The following is a 23,484-nucleotide window of genomic DNA, read 5'->3' as shown; positions in this document are numbered from 1 at the left end:
TGCGGCCGCTTCCACGGTGTCTCAGTGGATAGCCAGTGAGCGCCAACTGGGTTCTAGAATCCAGACACACGGCTGTGGACAAAACAGTAAACGTCTCTGCCCTCATGGAGCTGACATGCTAGTGGGCAGGCAGCTAATTGAACATGCATCCAGAGCGTAAGGTATCGATAATGGCTATCCAAGATAAAATAAAAATGAAGCAATGAGAGGGGACAGAGAATGGAAACGTGCTATTTTAGCCCGGGTCCTTCAAGCAGGCATCTCTGAGGAGGTGACACTTGAAGAGACCTGAAGGAGGGGAGGGCAGGAGCCGCATGGGAGATATTTGGGGAAGAGTGTCCCAAACAGAGGGACCACAGCACGTGCAAAGGCACTGAGGTGGCACTAAGCATATTCCGGGAACAGCAAGGAGCCGAGTGTGGCTGGAGCTGGGAGGGCGAGGGTAAAGGGTGGGAGACAAGGCCAGAGGGGGGATGGCTCTTCAGGTCACAGGGATCGTGGAGGGTTTCCAGTGCTGCCACCCGAGCCGAGCAGCCTGGAATGTCAGATTCCCTTTCGCCCAGGTCTTTCCTGGGGGTGTTTAGTAACAGAATATGGGCTGTCAGAGGTGGACCTTGAGGGGCTTGGAGGAGGAAGGTGTTGAGAGAGGCAGCTATTTCACACCTGAGGAAACCGAGTCTCAGAGAGGCAAAGGGAAGTCCCAAGGCCACCGAAGCCTGGTTTAGTGCAGGGATCAAGAAGTTCTTGGATCTGGAGTCAGGCAAGTCACTGCAATAATAGCATGCGCACAGAGGAGGGGAATGAGGCACAGAGAGGTTGAGTCACTCACCCAGTGTCACACAGCTGGCTCACATCAATGGGCTCGCTACTAATTAGCACTTATTGGAGGCCCCCTGTGTGCCAAGCTCTGTGCTAAGCTCCTAAGAAAGGTTTTCACTCCTCACAGCAACCCCTTTGGGTGGAGAAACTGAGGCACGAAGAGGTTAGGTCATTTGCCAGGCAGCCTGACTTCGGGAGCCAGCGTCTTAATTTGGCCCTCTCAAGAGTCCCCGTCCCCATTGTGGGGAATCTGGAAACCACAAGGGAAAAAATTGTGGCCAGAAACCCCACTCCCCACTCCCGGCTGCCCAGAGATGCCCGCTGCGGCCGCAGAAGTTATGGTTGTTTTCTGCTTTTAACCTCTCGCCCCTTCTCTCCTCCGACCCTCAGCTCCCTGGGGTACATCCCCCTAATGAGGGTAGTGCAGTCGGTGAGACACACGACACGGAAATCCAGCACCACGCTGCGTGAGGGTTGGATGGTTCATTACAGCAACAAGGACACGCTGGTGAGGGGGCGGGGCCAGAGTTAGGGGCGGGCAGGACCGGCTGGAGGGGGGGGGGTGGTGGTGGTGGTGGTGGGGGTGGGGGTGGGGTGTTTTGGTGGGCGGGGCCAGAGCGAGGGGTGGGGCAGGACCAGCTGGAGGAGGCGGGGCTGGGCGGGGCCAGTGTGGGCGGGGCCACTCTGGAGGCGGAGCTAGAACTAGAGGGATGGGTTATAAGGGTGGGACGAGGCGAGGGGCAGGAGTTAGAGAAGAGGCGGGTTTAGGGCAGGGTCAAGAGAGGGGTGGGACCAGGAGGCGAGAAGCTGGAGTTAGGGGTGCGGCGAGAAGGGTTGGGGTCATAGAGGATGCGATCAGGTGGTGCTGGGCCGGGCTGGAAGCGTAAATAGAGTTAACAAGGAAGTGGGGTGTATGGGATGGGGCCAGGTGGGGCGAAGTTGGAAAAAAGGTGGGGGAGGGCTTGTCGTGGTGGCACTGGGTCTGGGGAAGCAGGAGATAGGGGTGAGGCCGGGTTAGGGTCAGAGAAGGGTCAGGCTGGAGACTGACCTAAAGTTAGAGAGGGGGTTATGGGGTGCAGCAAGGTGGGACAGGGCCAGAGCTAAGGAGGGAGGGGCAGGGTTAGTTTGAGAAGGGGACGAGGTGGGGGGTGGGGTTGTGCGGAGGTAGAGCTAGAATTAGAGGGGTGGGTTATAGGGATGGGAGGGGCGGGGCGGGGCCAGGTGGGCGGGGCTAGCGTTAGAGGCGGGGCTTGGCTGGGGAAGGGCGGGGCCCAGGCAGCATGGTGGGCCTCACGTCTCCGGAACCTCTCCCAACAGAGGAAGCGGCACTACTGGCGCCTGGACTGCAAGTGCATCACGCTCTTCCAGAACAACACGACCAACAGATACTACAAGGTGGCCCTCCCCGCAGCTCCCCCAGCCTGCCCCCTTTGCCCGCCGCCGCCTTCTCCACTCCTCTGCCAGTTCCTCCAGCCAAACGCCCGCCCGCCCATCACACTGTCTCCTCACCCACTGCAGGCCCACTCCCATCCGCAGGTGCCCCTACCTGGCCGCCCTGCCCGTGGGTTTGATCCCAACACCACCGCTTTCCAGCTGGGGCACCCGGGCAACTCACCACCTGTCTCTGTGCCTAAAGTCTCTCACCATTCAGAGAGAATCTGCAATTAGCTGAGGGCCTGGCATGTGTTCTCATGATTCCTTTATAATTACTGTATTGGGTTATTTATGTGCATCCATCACCCCTCCCATGTCAGCACGGTGTCCCCCTCCCCAGGGTTGTTGTAGCAGCCTCGTCCCAGGGTCCTTGCTTCTGCCCCCGCAGTCTTTGCCCACAGAGCAGCCAGAGGAGTCGATTAAAACCCTCGGCACCCTCCATGGCTCCCTCTGCCCTTAGAATAAAGCCAGGTGCCTGGCTGTTACCGGCTCCGGAGCATCCTCCTTGCACTCCCTGGGGCTGGCTCCTTCTCATCCTTCCGGTCTTGCTCCAACCACGCTAAAATGCGGTCCCCACTGCCACGCTTCTGTCTCCTGTTCTATTGGCTACATAAGTCTGTGCCTCTTTCATTCTGCTCTTCCTCCTTCCCTCCCACCCTCCCACCCTCCTACCCTCCTACCCTCCTTTCTCTTTCAACCCTTTTCAAAGCACACTCTCCCTGCCCGTAGACCCTGCCCTTTCTCTCCTCCCCAGGTCCCCTCAGCCTCCTTCCTGGTCTCCTAGCTCAGTCCTGTCATCTCCCATCCACCCTCCACACAGCCGGAGAGACCTGCCCCTCCCTTGCTCTAAACCCTTCCATGGCTCCCCAGGTCCCTGGAGACAAAGCCCAGGCTCCTCCTTGTGGTCCATGAGGTCCTGTGTGGCCTGGCCCTGGTCTTATGTCCTTCATTTATTCATCAAACGTGGCACACCTGCTGGGTTCCAGGCACCATCCATGTGATGGGGATATGGCATGTTCCTTGAACATAAGCCTTTCCTACCTCAGGGCCTTTGCACATGCTGGTTGCTCCAGTTCTCCACCTGCTGGCTTCTTCTTACCTTTCTGGTCTCTGCTTCAGTGTAACTTCCACTGGGCGGCGTTTCCTGACCCATCCACACAAACTAGGTCCTTCCTCACTGACACTGGACTCTTCATGCTCTTCGAGGTGAGGGGAGCCTTATACTCTGCCTGGCATCCTCACCTGCGCTGGCTCTGTGTCCTGCCAGGAAATTCCACTGTCAGAAATCCTCTCGGTGGAGCCCTCCCAGAACTTCAGCCTCGTGCCGCCAGGCACCAACCCACACTGCTTTGAGATCGTCACTGCCAATGCCACCTACTTTGTGGGCGAGACACCTGGCGGGGTCCCAGGAGGGCCCAGCGTGCAGGGGGCCGAGGCGGCCCGGGGCTGGGAGACGGCCATCCGCCAGGCCCTGATGCCCGTCATCCTCCAAGACGCACCGAGCCCCCCGGGCCACACACCCCACAGTAAGTCCCTACCCCGGGTCCCTGAGAGGATGGATCTGGGAGGGCTTGGGCAGGGTCCTGGGGAGGGAAGAGTCAGGGGAGGGCAGGGAATGGCACAGTGGCGAATGTGGCTTCTAGACTCAGCAGACCTGGGTCCAAATCTCCTTTTGGCCCTGGACCTGGTGTGTGGCCTTGGGCACGTGACTTCCCCTTTCTGAGTCTTGTCCAAGGTGGTGACGACTCCCCCAAATTGTGAGTTCAGACTTTTTAATTTATGCATTTACTGAGTGCCTCCCCTGTGCCTGGCCTGTGCCAGACAGTGCTGGGGACACAGCTGTGACCAAGACAGCCCAGGAGCTGCCCTCACGGGGCTCACAGTCCAATGGGGGAGATGGAGCTGTCCTCAGACAGTGATGACCCAGAGTGAGCAGGGCTGGGACATGGGACCTGGAGGGCTAGGGGAGCCCAGAGGAGGTGCCTGACCCAGCCTGGGTATCCAGGAGGGCTTCTCGGAGGAGGCCACATCTGGGCTGAGACCTGGAAACTGAGGATCAAGGCAAGGTGTAGGGGGTGGCAAATGGGAAAGCAGGTCAGGCAGAGGCAAAGGGCGGTCAGAGGGGGCAGGCTCCCGATCTTCTTGAGCTTATAATCAATCCAGGGTGGGTGGCAGACGTGAATCAGATCATCCCGTCCGAATGACAATGTAACATAGACCCTGTGCTAGAGTAATGTGACCTGGCGGCCGGAATGACATTTGAGCTGAGCCTGAAGGACGAGGAGGGTTTAGCTAGGTTCAGACTGAGCGAAGGAGGGCCTTCCTGGCAGAGGGATCAGCGAGCGAGAGGCCCGGAGAGAGGAGGGAGCTTGCCGTACCCGAGGCCCAGCAATGAGGCCCGTGGGTCAGGAGTGCACAGCAGCGTGGTCGGGGTCGAAGTCAAAGAGGTTGAGGGGGGACCAGAGCCTGCGCAACAGGAGTCTTTGGACTTTCCTCTGAGCCTCAGTTTCCGCTTTTGTAAAATGGGATCAGCCTGCCTCCCTTGGTGCTGAGGTCATAAGGTGAAATGCTCCGTGAAATCGTTTGTGATGTCACTTCTTGACTCCCCTCAGCATACCTCATCTACTCTTCCCACTGCCCCATTGAGGGAAGTCCTTTCATTATCCCCATCCTCCAGATGAGGAAACTGAGGTTCATAGTGGACAAGTCAGGAGCGTGAAGTTGCACACCGGATCACTCGGGTGGACTTGAGCCCAGGTGGTCTGGCTCTGGGGGCTGCCTCTGGAACCCTGAGCCTGGGGTCCCCTCACCTCCGCCTCTCCCCTCTCCCCAGGACAAGCTTCTCTGAGCATCTCCGTGTCCAACAGTGAGATCCAAGAGAATGTGGTGAGACCCCCGCCCACACCCCATGGCCCCCAGGATGTCCTTGGCCTCCCACACAGCCTCCCAGCCCTCCCCGGTGCCCTCGACCCCCCATCTCCATTGGCACCCTCCCTGTCCCCACCCTGCAGGACATCGCCACTGTCTACCAGATCTTCCCAGATGAGGTGCTGGGCTCCGGGCAGTTTGGGGTGGTCTATGGCGGTAAGGATGCTTCAGAGTGAATCTGGAGGGGGTTTTGGGGGGTTCTGGGCTCTAGACCTTCTCTTCTGATTGGCCACATGCTCACCTCTTCTCTTCTGATTGGCCACATGCTCACCTCTCTCTTCTGATTGGCCACATGCTCACCTCTTCTCTTCTGATTGGCCACATGCTCACCTCTTCTCTTCTGATTGGCCACATGCTCACCTCTTCTCTTCTGATTGGCCACATGCTCACCTCTTCTCTTCTGATTGGTCACATGCTCACCTCTCTCTTCTGATTGGCCACATGCTCACCTCTTCTCTTCTGATTGGTCACATGCTCACCTCTCTCTTCTGATTGGCCACATGCTCACCTCTTCTCTTCTGATTGGTCACATGCTCACCTCTTCTCTTCTGATTGGCCACATGCTCACCTCTTCTCTTCTGATTGGCCACATGCTCACCTCTTCTCTTCTGATTGGTCACATGCTCACCTCTCTCTTCTGATTGGCCACATGCTCACCTCCTAGATCCTGAGGGCAGATGGTTGCAGGCTCTCCTTTTCTCATTGGGAAAAACCAATGGACGTGCTCCCATTATGAATAGGGGGGTAAATTCTGCACTCTGGCCACAGAGCTAGACCCTAGATTCTGATTGGTTGTAAGTCTCGTTTCCCTTGATAGAGATGCCCCTCCCCAGAGCTCAGTCTTTCCCTTCCTTTATTCCACCTTCGTTCCCAGGGCCCCCTGCCCCTCACATTGCTCCTGGGGGACCTCACAGCCACTCTGACGGCCTTCCATCCACCTTTGCCCGACTCTGGCTGCGTCTCTGGCGGGGGGCCGGTTCCTCTTGCCGGGACTGGAAGGTGCTGCTCCCTCATCCTCCTCCTCCCCTGTCCCCTGCCCAGGAAAGCACCGGAAGACAGGCCGGGACGTTGCAGTGAAGGTCATCGACAAACTGCGTTTCCCCACCAAGCAGGAGAGCCAGCTCCGGAACGAAGTGGCCATTCTGCAGGTGACCCCGTGGTCTGCTGCCCAGCTCTGCCCCCACCAAGGAAGGGCCTTCCCTTCCCGCTTCCTTCATTCAGGGGCCAACTGACTCAGTCTGGGGTGGGGTCAGGGAGGGCTTCCTGGAGGAGGAAATTTGCCTGTTGAGTTGAAGGGGCGAGACGGTGTTCTGAGCAGAGCGCCCAGGTTGTGCAAAGGTCTGGAGGTGAGAGGGAGCATGAAGTCTGCTAGGAACTGGAAGGAGTTCCAGGTTACTAGGTGGTTTCTGTGTAAGGAGGTGGTGGGAGGTGAGTCCAGGCAGGGTCAGGGTTAACCCTGTGGGCTGTCTCTTGAGGGTACTGGGGAGCCATGGAAGGATTTTGAGCAAGGAAGGGACAGAGTCAGGTGTGTACTTTAGAAAGATCCCTTGGGCTGCCCCTGGAGGGTGGGTGGAAAGGGAGTGGGACCGGAGCCTGGGGCCCAGGGTGGAAGCTGGGTGGGGACCTGGGTGGGAGAGATGGGGTTAGGCCTGTCTGGGGGAAGAAAGAGGACAGAGATTTAAAAGATACAGATGTACGAAGCTCCTGCCCATTTCTCCATGCTCCTCTTCCCTCCCTCCCGCCACCCTGGGCCTCCACCAGAATTTCATGTTAAGATCATTCGGGACACTTGGTGCTACCGTGGGGTTGGTTCTGTCTGGCCTGTGGGAAGCCCCTTCCCCTGCCCCAGGGCCACCCTCAGGGAGGACCTGCCAGCCCTCCAGGGACGTCCTTTTGTTCGCTATCTCCCAGCTCCCACGGCTTGCCCTCTAGGGTCCCAAGTTCGTGGGTGACCTGGGCCCTGACCGCCACTCCCCTCGCCCCACCCCAGAGTCTGCGGCACCCGGGCATCGTGAACCTGGAGTGCATGTTCGAGACGCCCGAGAAGGTGTTTGTGGTGATGGAGAAGCTGCACGGGGACATGCTGGAGATGATCCTGTCCAGCGAGAAGGGCCGGCTGCCCGAGCGCCTCACCAAGTTCCTGATCACCCAGGTGTGCCCGCCCCCCGTGCCCTGCGCGGGCGTCCCCTCGGAGAGGCCCCGCGTGCCCACACGTCAGGCCGGCCCTGGGAGGGAGTCATAATGATAACAGAGTAATAAGAATACCGATAGAAAAAATAATAGCGTGATAATCATTTAAAACAATACTAGAGTAACAATAGGACAGATAATAGAGTAATAATAATAGAGTGATAACAGTAGAAAAGTAATAGAGTTGTAATAATAATAGTCCTTATTATGAAATATGAAGTGATTCTTATTTTCTGTTTTTATTATTTTATATAATGAGTCAGGCTCCCTGGGCCTGACTTTATTTGTGTAGAAAAAGGGAAGGAGAGGGCGGCCTTTCGGGGGAGAGCCCATTCATTCGTTCATTAGACTGTTCAACAGGCAATCCCCGGGCCCCGTGCTGGGCAGTGCTGGGGACCCAGCCCTGGACAGCGATCGCCCAGAGTGGGCAGGGCCAGCACGGGGGATGCTCATAATGGTGATGATCGATAACGTGGTCACTAACCTTTAGTGAGCACTGACTGTGCGCCCGCCACTGTTGTAACTCATTTAATCTTCATAGCAACCCACGTGGCAGCAGCTATTATCAGTCCCATTTTAGAGGTGAAAAAAGTGAGGCTCAGAGACTCCAAGTAACTTGCCTGGGGTCACACAGCTGGTGGGATCTGAACCCAGGATCTGAGCTTTTAACTGGTAATGTCAAACTAATTTGTGTTGTGATCAAGCAGACTTTCTGTGTTTGCTCCGTGTGTGTGTGTGTATTTTAATTGGCTTTACATACATCATCTACAGCACTGTGTGTTGCTCTGTGTCGTACTCACTTCACTTTAATCGTACTTCTGAAAGACTATCCTATTTCAATACCTAGTTAGCAGAACTGCCTCTTTTTCTGAATTGTATCCCATCGTGGATATTGCCAAATTCCCCAGTTGCTGAGCAGATGGGTTGCTTCACTTTTCTACTGTTACACACAACATCCTGTGGACATCCATCTACAAACATCCCTGGGCTCTGGTGGGAGAATTTCAATACAACACGTTCCAGCACATTCCTGAGTGAGTCCAGAGAAATGTGCTTTAAATTTTGTTTAAGACCGTTGCCCAGCTGTTCTCTAAAATCCCTTTCAATCTTTGCTGTCACCAGCAGAGTTTGAGGGTGCCTACTTTCTCACTCCTTACTCACACTGGATAAAATGATTGCCAACCTTATAGAGGGAGAAAAATGATACTTCATGTGTCTTCATTGGGCAGTTTAACAGTTATGGATGAGGTTGAGCATGTTTTCATATGTTTCTTGGCCTGTGCTTTCTGTACCCTCTGCCCATTTTTCAATTGGATTATTCTTATTGAATTGTAAAAGCTCTTTGTATATGAGGGGCATTGGATCCTTGTCATTTGTGTCGTTCGATTCTTGTATCCCAGTATTTGTTTTCCTCTTCGTTTCATTCATCATGGCTTTTAGTTGCCATAGAGAGTTTCACTTTTACGTTGTTCAATGTTGCCTTTCATGGCTTCTGGGTTTCACAGCCTTCCTAGAAAGGCCTTCCCACCTGGCTGGTTCCTCACCTCGTTCTAGGACTTTGTCAGGCTGGCTTATGGGGTGAGGACAGAACCCCATTAAGTGGTTCTGCCTCATCCAGATTTCAGGTGGGGCCAGGGAACTGCCTGCCTCCAGCAACCGAGGTGGTTTCTCTTTCTTTCTGGGCTTCCATGCCTTCCTGCCTTTCTGCCTGCTTGCTTTCTCTCTCTCTGCAGATTTCTGCTCTCTGGCCCTTGCCTGCCCCGCCCCACGTCCTGTGCTAAGCCCTTTACCTTATGAGCTTGTTTAGGCCTCACAGCCACCCCTTGAGGTAGGTGTTCGTATAACCCCCATCTTACAGATGAGCAAACTGAGGTGGAGGCAGGTTTCCGTGTTTTGCCCAAGGTCACACGGCGAGGTAGCGGTCTGGCCAAGATTTGAACCTGGGTCTACCTGGCTTCCAATCTGAAGCTCTTTATGCCCACATTAACTTGGGGGTGGGGGCGGGGGGAGTCCACGAACAGGAAATCTGGAGAGGGCGTCCATGTAGCTCTTTAATCCCAGTCTCCCTGTCTGTAGAATGTGGAGGGTGGACTCAGCAGTGGCTTTTAGATAGCATTTTTGTGCTCAGAAATCACGGCAGCGAAAACAACGAGAAGTACAAATATTTAAGTTCCAGGATATAGGTGACAACTTCACGCTTACAGCACTCTGTTCTTCCAGGGTATTTGGGGTTTTGTTGGGGTTGCACAGAAGCAGGGGGAATCGTGGTTCCCACAGATAAGTGGTTACAAGTGGTATCAGTTATGTTTTTTAAATCAGCTCACCTTGTCATCCTAGACAAACAACAACAACAACAATAATAATAATAGCCCCCATACAGTGCTTGCTCTCTGCCCGGCACTGTTAAGCGCTTAATATGCATCAGCTCATTTAAACCTCAGAGCAACCCCTGAGGATGGGTACTGTTATTACTGCCATTTCACAGATGAGAAAACTGAGACCCAGAGAGGTAAAGCCACTTGCCCGAGACCACAAGCTAGTAAGTGGAGAGCCAGGTTTCCCACCGGGGTGGGCTGACTGTGGAACCCTGCCACCTCTTCAGAGGGCTCCATCTGCTAGATAACGCATGTCCTATTAGTCTTGCTTGTATTGTTTCTATTATGATGTGTTAGTGGATGAGAAAAATTTCTTTTTAAATTGTCACACAGTCGTACCTCCTTCAAAGTCACTGCTTTATTAATAGCTCCTTTTAAAAACTTAATTAATTAATTGTTTTGTTGAGGACGGTTGGCCCTGAGCTAACATCTGTGCCGATCTCCCTCTATTTTAAGTGGGACACCACCACAGTGTGGCTTGATGAGTGGTGTGTAGGTCCATGCCCGGGATGCGGCGTTTGAACCATGGCACACAAACTTAACCAGTATGCTGAGCCAGCCCCTAATGGCTCTTTATCAGGGGCTTACCATGTGCCAGAGGGTCTCAGGATCTCCCTAAACTGACTGTTCCAGTTGAGCCTTTCTAGAATTATGTGTCCAGCTCTTATCTCAGGCGTAAATGGTTCTGGGGTTCTGAGATTCTTCTTCGGTGCCCCAATGCCTCTCCTGGACCCGGGGGGCATCTCTAGGGCTGCAGGGAAGGTCACAGAGGGGTTTGGGGCTGGCTGCTGAAGGTGGAGTCTGGGGCAGGCATGTTTCTGCCTTTCTTACCCCATCTCACTCCATCTCCGCCCTCAGATCCTGGTGGCTTTGAGACACCTGCACTTCAAGAACATTGTCCACTGTGACTTGAAACCGGAAAACGTGTTGCTGGCATCAGCTGATCCGTTTCCTCAGGTCAGTAATGCCCCCTCCTGACCTTAGGAAGTCCAGTAGTAATCAAGATAATTAATCTGACACGGAGACCCAAGGAACATTGGCTTCAATAGGAAGAAGCTTGGGTCTCACTCCTGTAGAGTCCAGCATCAGCATTCTGGGGCTGAAAAGGCAGTTCCAGTGTGTTGGGGACCATAGCTCCTGCTGCCCTGTTGCTCTGGCCTCTCTATGGTCTCCCTGGTGTTCATGATGGCCCCCTACCCTGTGAAAGATAATAGGAGGGGGAAGGAGGAAAGAAAGAAGGTAGAGGAATTGGACACCCCCCCCTTTCCTTCCCTAAGGCAATACTGGGAAGTTGAGCATATTTTCTCCTCACATCCTATTGGCCAGAACTTGATCACATGATCATGGCTGGCTGCAAGGGAGGCTGGGAAATGTAGTCTATTCTGGGTGACCACATGGCCCATTCAATTCAGGATGTTTATTAAGGGGAGAAGCAGGGAACAAATACTGGGGGCCATCGGGTCATTTCTTCTCTGGGTCTGTTAGGAGAACAGGTTTGATGAGCCTGATTGGGTGGTGAGCACCCCCTTGGGGGCAGAGTCAGTTTGGCGGGGGTGATGACAAGAACAGCTCCAAAATACTGGGTTCCTGCTGTGTCTAAGGGCCTATAGTTACAGGTTCTCGTGGAGCCCTTCCACATCCCTGTGAACTTTTTGCTCTATAATCTGTGTCTTACGATCATTTAGTTCATTTCATTTCAAAAGCCAGGGGTTCATTTTAGTCAACTAAAAATTCTTGTGTGCCTACTAGGAGCCAAGCCTCATGTTAGGGTGTTAGGATCTGTGGTCAGCAAAGACATCCCCATTCCTATGCCCCGGGAACATCCATCTATGGCAGTGGTTATTAGCTGGGGATGGCTGTGGCCCCCCGGGGATGTTTGACAATGTTGGAGACATTTTTGGCTGTCACAACTGTCTGGGGGGATGGTAGGCATCGAGGGATGCTGCTAAACATGCTGTAATCCTACAGTGCCCAGGACAGCCCCATAACAAAGGGTTGTCTTGCCTTGAATGTCCATAGTGCCGAGCTTGTGAAACCCTCATACCCACTCGTGATACCCACTAGAAGTATGATAGGAACCGTAGCTATCATTTTACATTTTCTAGTAGCCTGCTTAAAAAAAGTAGAAAGAAACTGGTGAGATTCACTTTAATAATATACTTTATCCCTGTATATCTGAATATTATCATTTCAACATGTAATCAACATAAAAATCATTAATGAAATATTCTTTCTTTTCATCCTGAGTCTTCAGAATCTGTTGTGTATTTTATACTCACGGAGCATCTCAACTCAGATGTTAAATTTTCCACAGAAAGCCTTGATTTGTGTTGAGATTTCACAAAATTAACAGTTGGAACAGGAGATTGACATACCCAAGTTGTTGCAAACACATTTAAAAGTTTTCCAATACTGAATCAAGTATCCGTTTTTACATGTAAATTAATTAAAATGAAATAAAATAAAAAATCGGTTCCTCCGATGCACTTGCCACATTTCAAATGCTCAGTAGATATATGTGGCCACCGTATTGGACAGTGCAGATCATGAAAGAGCAAAGGTTGATCAAATTGGCACAAAAATGTAATTATATCTGTGGTGAGTTCTGTAACTTGGTTCTATGAGCTGACGTAACCACAAGATGTATAGCTCAGATGGAGGATCAGAGAAACCCTCCCTGAAGAAAGAGTAGGAGTTAGTTTTTTGTGAGGGACAGTGTTCTAGAGAGCAGGAACAGCCTGTGCAAAGGCCCTGTGGTGGGAAGATCTGTACTTTAGTTTTTTTAACAGCTTTATTGAGATATGATTTACATACTATACAATTCGAGCATTTAAAGTATACAGTTTAGTGGCTTTTAGTGTACTCAGAGAGTTGTGCAGCCATCACCACAATCAGTTTTAGAACATTTTCATCACCCCCAAAAGAAACTCCATACCCCTTAGCCATCATCCTGCAATCCCACCATCCCCACCCCCCAACCACTAATCTACTTTCTGTCTGTGGATTTGCCTATTCTGGACATTTCATATAAATGGAATATACAATAATATAATACGTGGTCCTTTGTGACAGGCTTCCTTCATTTAGTTGTTTTCAAGGTCCATTTCTGTTGTAGCGGGTGCCAGTACTTCATTTCTTCTTGTGGCTGAATTATATATTCCATTGTCAGAAATCTGTAGAAAAGGGTGGATCTTAGAAGAGAAAAAGATCTGTAAGGTCTGTGGAAAAGGAAAGGGACCTTAGGACAGGGTGGTGTGGCTGTCACACTGAGATTTGGGTCAGGGGTTGGGGTGTGCTTGGTTTCGAGGGCAAAGCTTGGGGCTTCAAGGATTTTGGACTCTCTCTGGAGAGCAACAGCGAGCCTGAGAAGGGATTGGAGTGGGGGTGGTGCTGCCTGTGGACTGCCAGGGCCCATAGACTCTAGGTCTTGCTGCCTCCAAATCCTGTCCTGAGCCTAGCCTGCCTCCCCCAACAAGGGGACGGGAGGCACGCACCTGTCACTCTGTGCTGGATACCACGGTCAGCAGTTTACACACCTGGTCCCATTTAATCCCCAGAGAAGCCGGACAGGCAGCTGCTGTTAACATCCTCAATACAGACGGACCACACTGGGGCGAGGAGAAGTTGGATCCCTCCCCTGAGACGCCGAGGCTCGCTCTGTGCCAGACGCGGCTCCTGACACTTTACGCGTATTTACTCTTTCCATCCCTACAACCACCCTTCGAGATAGAGACCTGTAGGATCTCTGTGGTGCGAAAGAGGAAGCAGAGGCGCGAGGTGGTTAAGAGAAGGGTAGGGGCAGGTAGCATTTATTAAGCGCTCACGGCATACAGGGTATTTACGGTCCTGTGAGCTTTGAACGGGTTAACTCATGCAATCCTCATGACCACACTTTGAGATAGGTGCTGTTTGAGCCTCCTCGTAGAGATGAGGAAACTGAGGCACAGACAGAGGAAGTCACTTGCCCAAGCGAGCAGAGGAGCCTGGATTGGAGCCAGCATTCGATTTTCTCTGGAATACCGTGCGGTGGGGTTGCAGGGATGCGGCCTCCACACGCACTGAGACCCCCCCCCCCCGCCCCCTTGCCTCGGGCAGGTGAAGCTGTGTGACTTTGGCTTCGCGCGCATCATCGGCGAGAAGTCGTTCCGGCGCTCGGTGGTGGGCACGCCGGCCTACCTGGCGCCCGAGGTGCTGCTCAACCAGGGCTACAACCGCTCGCTGGACATGTGGTCGGTGGGCGTGATCATGTACGTCAGCCTCAGCGGCACGTTCCCCTTCAACGAGGACGAGGACATCAACGACCAGATCCAGAACGCCGCCTTCATGTACCCGGCCTGCCCCTGGAGCTGCATCTCCGTGGGAGGTGCGCGGGGCTCCCAGGCTGTGGGCGAGGCGAGGGGCGGGGCTTCGGGCGGGGTGGGGGCGTGGCCACGAGGGGTGGGGCCTAGCGGTGGGCGTGGCCACGAGGAAGGTGGTCCTTTAAACAGTGATGCCTCTGGCCGACCTGGAACCTTGGGGCAGGGACTGAGGGGCGTGGAAGGAACTAGGGCCTGAGGCTCAGGCCTAAACTGGGTTTTGTGGATTGGAGACAAAGTGCCCCAGAAACGCTAAGACAGACCCTTGGTTGGCACCATGGGGCCTGAGCATAGGGCCGGACCAGAAGAAGAACTGGATCTGAGAAAGTCAGAGTTGGGGGCCAGGAGAACGGCAGATCCTCTCAAGGCGTTGGCTGGGGCCTGGGGTCTTTGGGTTATGACCCCAAAACGGTTAGCCCTGCAAAAGCAGGGGCGCCAGGGGGCAGAGTTGAGGAACAAGGGCTTGGCTAATGTGTCGGGTGCTGTGGTGGACCTGGAGCCAGGAGCTCGGGAAGACAGAGGGAGTATGGCAGGGACGTGGAGAAGACAGTCGCTTATTCATAACGGCTTATTCGACAGGTCCACGTGGAGTGCCCTCCGTGTGCTGGGCCTGACTGTCCTGGGTTCTGGGAATACTGGGCTGAGCTGGAGAGAAGGGATCGTGTGGGGAGAAGGTTGTTGAGTGGTCTGTGAAGAGTGGGAGGGGCGAGGGCCCGAGAGAGGGGTGACCTCAAGGAGCCGGCAGGGAGAGGGGCAACATGGGGGTTACAGGAAACAGTGTTGGCGGTGGGTCTAAGAGGTGAGCACTGAGCCTGAGAATGTGGACTGACTTGCGTCCTGGCGTAATTCTGGGGGTCTCAGGGTCGTGTTTGGGGACCTGCTCAGACGTCCCTCAGTAAAAGGGCATCAAGTGTGTGAAAGTGAATTTGAGTGTGGATGGACGTGTGTGAGGGAGCCTGTGGGTGTTGCCGGAGCAGAGCGCCTGTGTGGACAAGGGCTCCTTGTCCTTCAGGGTTTCTGATCCGGGAGAGAGCCTTGGACAAGTGCTGGCTTGTCTTGAATGCTTGACGCTTCTCATCCTCCCAGGCCTCCGTCTCTGGGCCTTTTGCAGGAGACCAGTGACTCACGACCATCCAATAACACTGTTTTATTTTCATTTTCTTTTTGTGGACATGGCAAGTGACCTTTGGATTTCCATTGACAAGGATGATATAAAATTCCCTTTCCTATAAATTAATTTTCACCTTAAAAAAATCAATTGAAAAAAAAGTGAACTGATTTAAAACAAAACTGTATCGATTTTTGCCTAGGTTACACACGGTTCAAATTTTTAAATAGACCAAAAGGTCTACAGTGAAAATTCTCTCTCACTTTTTGTCTGCTATGCTTCCTAAAGGCAATGGCTGTTACGACTCTTACATGCATATATGCAAGCAAATATGTGGACGTATAGTCTCTTATTTTCTCTTTTTACACAGATGACAGCATATAATACATGATATTTTCCAACTTGCTTTGCCCACAGCACAGTAACCTTGGATAAGTGATTTGGCTTAAAGAAAAATACTCGGCCAGCCCTGGCGGCCTTGTGGTTAAGTTTGGCATGCTCTGCTTCGGTGGCCTGGGTTCTGTGTCTGGGTGCAGACCTACACCACTCGTCTGTCAGTGGCCATGCTGTGGTGGCAGCTCACATACAAAAAGAGGAAGATTGGCAACAGATGTTAGCTCAAAACGAATCTTCCTCAGCAAAAGAAAAAAAAAACACCCTAAGTGTAGAATAGTACAGGTGTACCTGTATATACCTGTGTATGACAAAATGTATGAAGGTGACATAGGAATGGCAAAACTGAGGTAGCAACTTGGTGAAGGGATGTAGGAGCTAGTATGTGTGCCGTGATTGTGGGGGAGAAAGAGCCAAATTTGTGATTTTATGAGGAAGTAGGTGGGTGAGTGAGTGGGGCAGGTGAAGCTTCAGAGCCACCTGGGCCAGCGCTGAAGGAAGGCGTGGACGGCAAGCAGGTAGGCTGGGGTGGCCTGTTGGAGGAGGGGCGGCCATCACCTCGCGGGTCTTCAGCTGTCTCTCTCCTTCCCGCGCAGCCATCGACCTCATCAACAACCTGCTGCAGGTGAAGATGCGCAAGCGCTACAGCGTGGACAAGTCTCTGAGCCACTCCTGGTTACAGGTGACGCGGGGGGCGGGACTGAGCGCGAAGGGGGCGGGGCTGACCCCGTGGGGTGAAACTAGATCTCTCATGGGCCGCGTAGGCAGTGAAGGATGTCGCTACCGTTTCCTTGGATCCGAAACGTGGCTGAGCCTCCCATTGGCTGGGTTGTAGAAGGGGGTGGGGCTAAATCTCTATTGGCTGCGCAGGTTGCGGAGGGTGGGGCTTCACCTTCCTTGGTACCCGGCCTCCCACTGGCAGGGCAGGTAACGTGGAGGTGCAGCTCCGGCCGCTCTTGGCTGCCCTCCGTGCCGCCCCCAAGCTAACCCGTGTTCTCCCGGGCCCAGGAGTACCAGACGTGGCTGGACCTCCGAGAGCTGGAGAGGAAGATGGGCGAACGGTACATCACGCACGAGAGCGACGACACGCGCTGGGAGCAGTTTGTGGCAGAGCACCCGCTGCCCGGACCAGGGCTGCCGGCCGATGGGGAGCTCGGTGGGGCCCTCCCGCCGCAGGACCACGAGATGCAGGGGCTGGCCGAGCGCATCAGCGTCCTCTGAGGCCCCGTCTCCCGCCCTGACTGCCCCTTGATGCTGACTTCCCACCCTCGCCCTCGGGGAGCGGCCCTCCACACCATCCCAGCGATGAACTCTTCCAGGGGAAGCAGCTTCCCGCCCAGACTGGATGGGAGAACAGAACATGGGCGGAGGGTGTGTGGGGGGGGGCGAGTGGGGGGGAGTTATTTCCAAAGTTAATTCCCCAACAATTAAAATGGACTCATCTCAGGCCCCATGGCCTCTGTCTCTGGCCACACTGCACCCTCGTATCATTAGGTGGGAGGATGGGACAGGTGGGGAAGAGGGGACTAAAGGGGGATAGGTTTGGGGAGGACGACTAACTGGGGCGGAAAATATAAAGAGGGAGGACTGACTGCCAGGAGGGAAAACTGGAAGGGAAGGTATGGAGGTAGCAGCAGGAGGCTGGGGGAAGAGTCTTAAATGGAGCAGACATGGAAGGAATATGACTGGAGTGGGAGGACGGAGGGAGCATGACTGGAGGGGTGGGGTGTAGGGAAAAGCAAGTAATCTTATGGCTTGTTTCATCATTTCTTATTTGGTAGTGTTACTACTAGTCATGACGACTAGTAATGACCATGCAGTTAGCACAAGTCGGCCCGTAGTAGAAACCTGATACACGATGTTTAGTATGTTTCTTTTGAATTGAGGTGGTGACTTCTCCACACACTGAATGTGCTCGATCACTGGTTCATCCGTTTGTCACACTAGTGCTGAGTGATGCTGGGCACACTGGTGACCGAGACAGCCCAGGCGCCGCCTTCAGGGCGTTCACCACCCAGTGGGGAGACAGTCTCTGGACAGTGATGACCCAGAGTGGGCTGGGCTGGGGGAGCCCAGGAGGGTGGGGCAGCCTAGAGGGAGCCTGGGGGTCTGTGAGGGTGGCTCTTCTGAGCTGACTACTTCTTTTTGCTGAGGAAGATTTGCTCTGAGATAACATCTGTGTCAGTCCTCCTCTTTTTTTTGTATGTGAGACACCTGCACAGCGTGGCTGGTGAGTGGATTAGGTCTGCGCTGGGGATCCAAACCCACGAACCCGGGCCACCAGAGGGGAGCACACGGAACTTTAACCACTTGGCCACAGGGCTGGGCCCTGAGCTGACTTCTTAAACTTCATCCTGGGGGCTGGCCTGGTGGTGCAGCAGTTAAGTGCATACGTTCTGCTTTGGTGGCCCGGGGTTCGCCGGTTCGGATCCTGGGTGCATGGCACTGGTCATGGCAAGCCATGCTGTGGCAGGCGTCCCACATATAAAGTAGAGGAAGATAGGCACGGGTGTTAGCTCGGGGCCAGTCTTCCTCAGCAAAAAGAGGAGGATTGGCAACAGATGTTAACTCAGGGCTAATCTTCCTCAGAAAAGACCACCAAAAACCTTCATCTTGGCCCTGGGGTTGTAGGTAAAGAGAAGCTCTCTCCTCTTTTGACCCCTGCCCTCCAGCTCCCCAGCTTCCCGTTGTCACCCAGACTTTTGGCCCCACAGCTGAGGGGGCCATCCAAGCATGCACGTGGACGAGTTCTCTTTAAACCTTGGGTCACACTCAGACTCACACGCCATATTAAAGACTTTCCTGCGCCCTGCAAAAACAGGGCGGTATTTAGCGGCCAATTTAGGCTGGTATCGGGAACTGTCCAGGACTTCCCAATTTATAGCAACGAGTCCGCCTGCTGGTCGGTTCCGGAGCTGCAGCTCTTCGATTTGAAATCTCCGAGTGAGCCTGTCAATGAGGCTCTCCAAAGGAGCCAGAGCAGCTCGCAGGCAAAATCCCAGCTGTACTGTTGGGGAACGTCTTAGCCTCCATCCTGAATGCCGCTCCCTCTAAAACGGATTGGTCCAAGATCCATGAGTGTAGACGACAGAGGGTTGAATCCGTCTCCAGTGATAGACCCAGACTGGGAAATGTCTGGAAAGACTCCTCAGGCCTCGTCCTTGACAATCACACGGCTTCTATCTTGGCCACTAATTTTGTTAACATCCTGAGACCAGAAATGGGAGAAGTGATCAAAAACATAATGTTAACTGGCCAAATGCCTCGGTTACAGAATCCCACAAGCTAGCCCAACGTCAAGAGGATGCCACGGCAGATAAAATCAAATCCACACAGTGCAACTTAAAGCCCCACAACTTACACAATTAGAGGTGAAAAAAAAATCCATCCTATCAGGGCCATTGGATACCATGAAACTTAATCTTTTTCTTTTCTTTTTGTTTGAGGAAGATTAGCCCTGAGCTAACATCTGCTGCCAATCCTCCTCTTTTTGCTGAGGAAGACTGGCCCTGAGCTAACATCCATGTCCATCTTCCTCCACTTTATATGTGGGATGCCTGCCACAGCATGGCTTTCGCCAAGCGGTGCCAGGTCCTCACTGGGGATCTGAACCGGTGAACTCCAGGCCGCCCAAGCAGAATGTGTGAACTTAACCGCTGCGTGACCAGGCCAGCCCCATGAAACTTAATCTTGATAGAGACTTGTAGGTACTGTAAAGAAAAGGGCCATTAGACTTTTTTAAAAATTAATTTTTTATTGAGGTCACATTGGCTTATAACACTATATAAATTTCAGGTGTATTTCATTATATTTCAATTTGTGTATAGACTGCATTGTGTCCAGCACTAAAAGTCCAGTTTCCATCCATCGCTGCATAAATGTGCCCCCTTACCCTTGTCGCCCTCCCTCCACCCCTCTCCCCCTCTGGAAACCACCAATCTGTTCTCTGTATCTCTGTTTGTTGTTTTATCTTCCACATACGAGTGACATCATACGGTATTTGACTTTCTCTGTCTGATTTATTTCACTTTACATAACACCCTCAAGGTCCATCCATGTTGTCCCAAGTGGCAAGATTCCATCTTTTTTTATGGCTGTGTAGTATTCGACACTGGACTTTAAAATACAAAAAGGAATTTCAGTGTAACACTGAGTCTCCCAAACGATGCCCTTCCAGCAGACTTTCTCCTCTGGGTTCATAAATAGCCCTCAACCCACACGGGGGAAATGACCATCCCCGTGAATGGCATTCTGCCCCATTTCAGTAGATCCAGGAGCCACACCATCCCCCACAAATATCTCACAGCCCCCCCTCCTCCCTCAGTTCACAACAACGATCATGAGGAAACGCCATCATTTGACACATGGCTTACGCTTGTCCAAGCCACTGCCCGTTTCATTAGGCCCCTTCCTACCCAGCGTAGTTTCTTACTCAAACTACTCGAATCAATCTTGTCAGAAGGGCTATTCTATCAATCTGGAAAGTTAGGATTTCACGTTTACGAGACAGCCTGTTTCTCATGGTCCCTGACTGCTCCTGTCCATCTTAGTCCCCTAACCTTCCGCACCTCCCCCCCCCAAAAACAGCCGGCAGCCTCTCCGTCCAGCCCGCATCATCCAGATAGGCTGACCCGCACTCCTGCTTCTCTTTGGGCCCCCAACTCAACAAAGAGAAGGTGCATCTCAGAGGCTGAACCTATTTTTTTTTTTTCTTGAGGAAGATTAGCCCTGAGCTAACTGCTGCCAATCCTCCTCTTTTTGCTGAGGAAGACTGGCCCTGAGCTAACATCCATGCCCATCTTCCTCTACTTTATATGTGGGACGCCTGCCACAGCATGGCGTGCCAAGTGGTGCCATGTCCGCAGCCGGGATCCGAACCAGCGAACCCCGGGCCACCAAAGCAGAGCGTGCACACTTAACCGTTGCGCCATCAGGCCGGCCCCGGAGGCTGAACCTCTTAAAGTGGAAACAGATCCTTTTATGTCCCTCCTGGAACTGTCTTAACATGCTCTGACACCAGAGGCCCCGCAGGGCCTCCAACCCATCACTCAGGGCCTCCGAATACCGCTTGGGCCCCTGCAACTCTCCCATCTTGTCCGTCAGGAGCCCCAGTGTTACCATGAGGATGCTCGCTGGTCCAAGACCTGGAGGCCGTCAATCAAAGAGGTTCTCGCCAGTTCCCACTCGAAACACCATCCTGGGCTCCACGTGTACCTCCAGCACCACCCGTTTGAATGTCTTAGCATCTCCTCTGCTTTCTTTCACGTCCCTCTCCATCCCGACTCACAGTCCCTTTCTGCTTTCACCTGGGGAAGTCAACAATATGCTCGGACGGTTATGCCCCCAGGGGCCCCCGGAGCCTGACTTTTCTGGGACTCTGAATGCTCTTTGCGGGGTTGGGTCTTCCCTTGCAATTTCTCTTGAATCCAGTATGTGGATGAGCTTCTCGTCTGCTCAGTTCATTTCGACAGCTCACTCACTGACGCTCCATATCTTCCCCAAGCTCATAGGGACGCAAAGTATCTAGGGACAGATGACAACTCGGCAAGTCACAAGTACGCTATTTGGGACATCGCCTTGCACCTGAAGGTAAAACCGTATCCACAGAACACATTTATCCCATCATTAATTTCACCTTGACCCAAGACTAATAATGCAACTTCATCCGCTTCTGGGTTAACAGTTTCTGTTATGGGTTGAATTGTGTCCCCCGTCAAAAAAGATATGTTGAAATCTTGTCCCCTAGTACCTCAGAATGTGACCTGATTTGGAAATTTGGATGGAGCACTGTCCCACCTAAACCCTCTCAAAGACCCCTCCTGACTCACCCATTGATTGTCGCAGGAACCTCCCGGGACCCCTACCATCGATGAATCAGGATTCATGTGCTTCTGGCACGACGTCCCTAACAGCCCCTTCATCGAACTCAGTCTCTGGAATTGCTGGACCTTTTATGTGGGAAATGCCACCGTAACAACCCTAATGGCGGGCACCACCTCCTCACTGAGCTCACCTGGGGCTTCCGGCTATCAAAATCTTACCCAGGGCCGGCCTGGTGGTGCAGCGGTTAAGTGCACACGTTCCGCTTTGGCAGCTTGGGGTTCACCGGTTCGGATCCCGGGTGTGGACATGGCACCGCTTATCAAGCCATGCTGTGGCAGGCGTCCCACGTATAAGGTAGAGGAAGATGGGCACGGATGTTAGCTCAGGGCCAGTCTTCCTCAGCAGAAAGAGGAGGATTGGCGGCAGTTAGCTCAGGGCTAATCTTCCTAAAAAAAAAAAAAGAGAAATCTCACCCAGCCTGGGTCACTCAAGTCAACTGATGCTGCTGACAATTTCTCTTGGGATCAGTGGCATCACTCCTCTTATGACTCATCTCATAGCCCAGTCCTGTCCCCCGCAGCTTCTTCTTGGTTTTCCACCTTTAATCAACACTTGTTTTCTGACCGCTCAAATAAACAAGACAATTATTTTTATGTGGCTTGGATGGACCTCAAGGATGCAGACTCTGTGTGTGGAGGTTTCGCAGACTGGTGTCTGTCCACCAGCCGAATGGGCTCCAGTTATCTTGTCAGAGTTTCGATTCCCCTTCATTCTATCGATAAAATTCACTCTCTTCTCAAACCCCCAAGTCCTCACAGACGAAGGGGTCTGCCAAATCGTGTGGGGGCTGAAAATCACCACACAGACACAAGATCCGGGATGACTGTGATCTCTTTTTTCCTTAGGATCTAAAGGAGGCGTGAATAAGAAGCCAGATGCTTGGGAGTAAATTCCAAGGATCTGACATGGCCTCCGACCATATTCAGGCGACGTCTGTACCCAGGCAAGGGGCTTCCAGGGGAGGAACTTGTGTGCTGTGGTTGGGAGCAGCTCCTGCCTGTTCCTCAGGAACTCAGACATTATCACCACGAACAAGAAGATGGAGAAGCCGACAAGGCGGTCTGCCCAGTTGCTACCGCTGTTCTGACGCCACCAACCAACGATCTCTTCTCACCTCCTTCTCGGAACCCTCTCGACTGGCTGCCGTCTGGCCTCAGATCTTGGTTTTAGGCCCTTATTCAACCATGAATAGTTCTCTTTGGATTTCTCTTCCCAGGAATACTCATCTTCAAACGCCTGGTGCCCTCAGTCGGCTCCAGATTCAACATTTTACACATCAAATGGTTCAACAGGTCTTGCACAAACAGCAGGGACGAAAAGCCAGTCCTGACATCACCGCAGACACTAAGAAAATCTTGTTGGAGAGTGAGCTCTCCATATCCGCCCAGGGTCAGTCCGTGTCATCTCTCCCTTGTTGGAAAATTAAGGCCGTTTAAGGACGGTGTAGTTCTGTCTTAAACAAGAGGGAGACTGAGTAAAGTTTGTCCCTACTAAAGTCCAGACTCATTTGTGCTTATTTTCCAGACCCTTTCATGGCTTTTTATACCTGGAAGACACTGCTCCAAGTGTCAAAGTGACAAATCTCTCATTTACGCCTCATAACAACTGTATGAGGCAGACAGTGTTATGACCCCCATTACACAGATGAGGAAATTGAGGCACAGAGAGGTTAAGCAAGTTTCCCAAGGTTACACAGCTGGAAAGTGGCAGAGCTGCGGCTCACCCCCAGGCAATCTTTTTGCCCTCAATCCCTGCCGTTGCTTCTCTGGCTCACGACTGGGAGGTCGCCTGGTGCGCAGGAGGTCATAAAATGGGGACATTCTCACGTGATCTTCGGGTCCCTGGCTTTTAAAGAGTCAAGGTCTGTCTGAGAAATGGGTATGAATATTGGCACTACATCTTGAAGCTTGTAGGGACGCACACTCGGCGTAGTGACACAGGCTGGCCGCCTGAGGGGGCGCCAGCCCCGCTCGCGGAGCCAGAGGAGGGAGGAGGGAAC

The 23,484-nt window shown here is 53.0% G+C and overlaps 1 protein-coding gene across 1 annotated transcript in view; it reads left to right on the top strand.

Annotated features, from left to right (window-relative positions):
- The window catches only part of PRKD2 (protein kinase D2), a 31,528-nt gene extending 14,451 nt beyond the window's left edge, over nucleotides 1-17,077 (top strand). The window contains exons 9-19 of the mRNA XM_044759295.2: nucleotides 1,210-1,327; nucleotides 2,137-2,214; nucleotides 3,521-3,779; nucleotides 5,087-5,139; nucleotides 5,265-5,337; nucleotides 6,223-6,329; nucleotides 7,172-7,333; nucleotides 10,605-10,703; nucleotides 13,842-14,109; nucleotides 16,199-16,284; nucleotides 16,611-17,077. Coding sequence (XP_044615230.1) covers nucleotides 1,210-1,327; nucleotides 2,137-2,214; nucleotides 3,521-3,779; nucleotides 5,087-5,139; nucleotides 5,265-5,337; nucleotides 6,223-6,329; nucleotides 7,172-7,333; nucleotides 10,605-10,703; nucleotides 13,842-14,109; nucleotides 16,199-16,284; nucleotides 16,611-16,823 — 1,516 coding nt within the window. The 3' untranslated portion in view covers nucleotides 16,824-17,077. The remainder of the gene's footprint in view (nucleotides 1-1,209; nucleotides 1,328-2,136; nucleotides 2,215-3,520; nucleotides 3,780-5,086; nucleotides 5,140-5,264; nucleotides 5,338-6,222; nucleotides 6,330-7,171; nucleotides 7,334-10,604; nucleotides 10,704-13,841; nucleotides 14,110-16,198; nucleotides 16,285-16,610) is intronic.
- The last annotated feature ends 6,407 nt before the right edge of the window (nucleotides 17,078-23,484 follow it).

Source organism: Equus asinus, chromosome 26 (genome assembly GCF_041296235.1).
Source record: "Equus asinus isolate D_3611 breed Donkey chromosome 26, EquAss-T2T_v2, whole genome shotgun sequence".
Taxonomy (NCBI): Eukaryota; Metazoa; Chordata; class Mammalia; order Perissodactyla; family Equidae; genus Equus; species Equus asinus.
The sequence above is the reverse complement of the archived record's forward strand: the minus strand, read 5'-3'. Positions and strand labels throughout refer to the sequence as shown.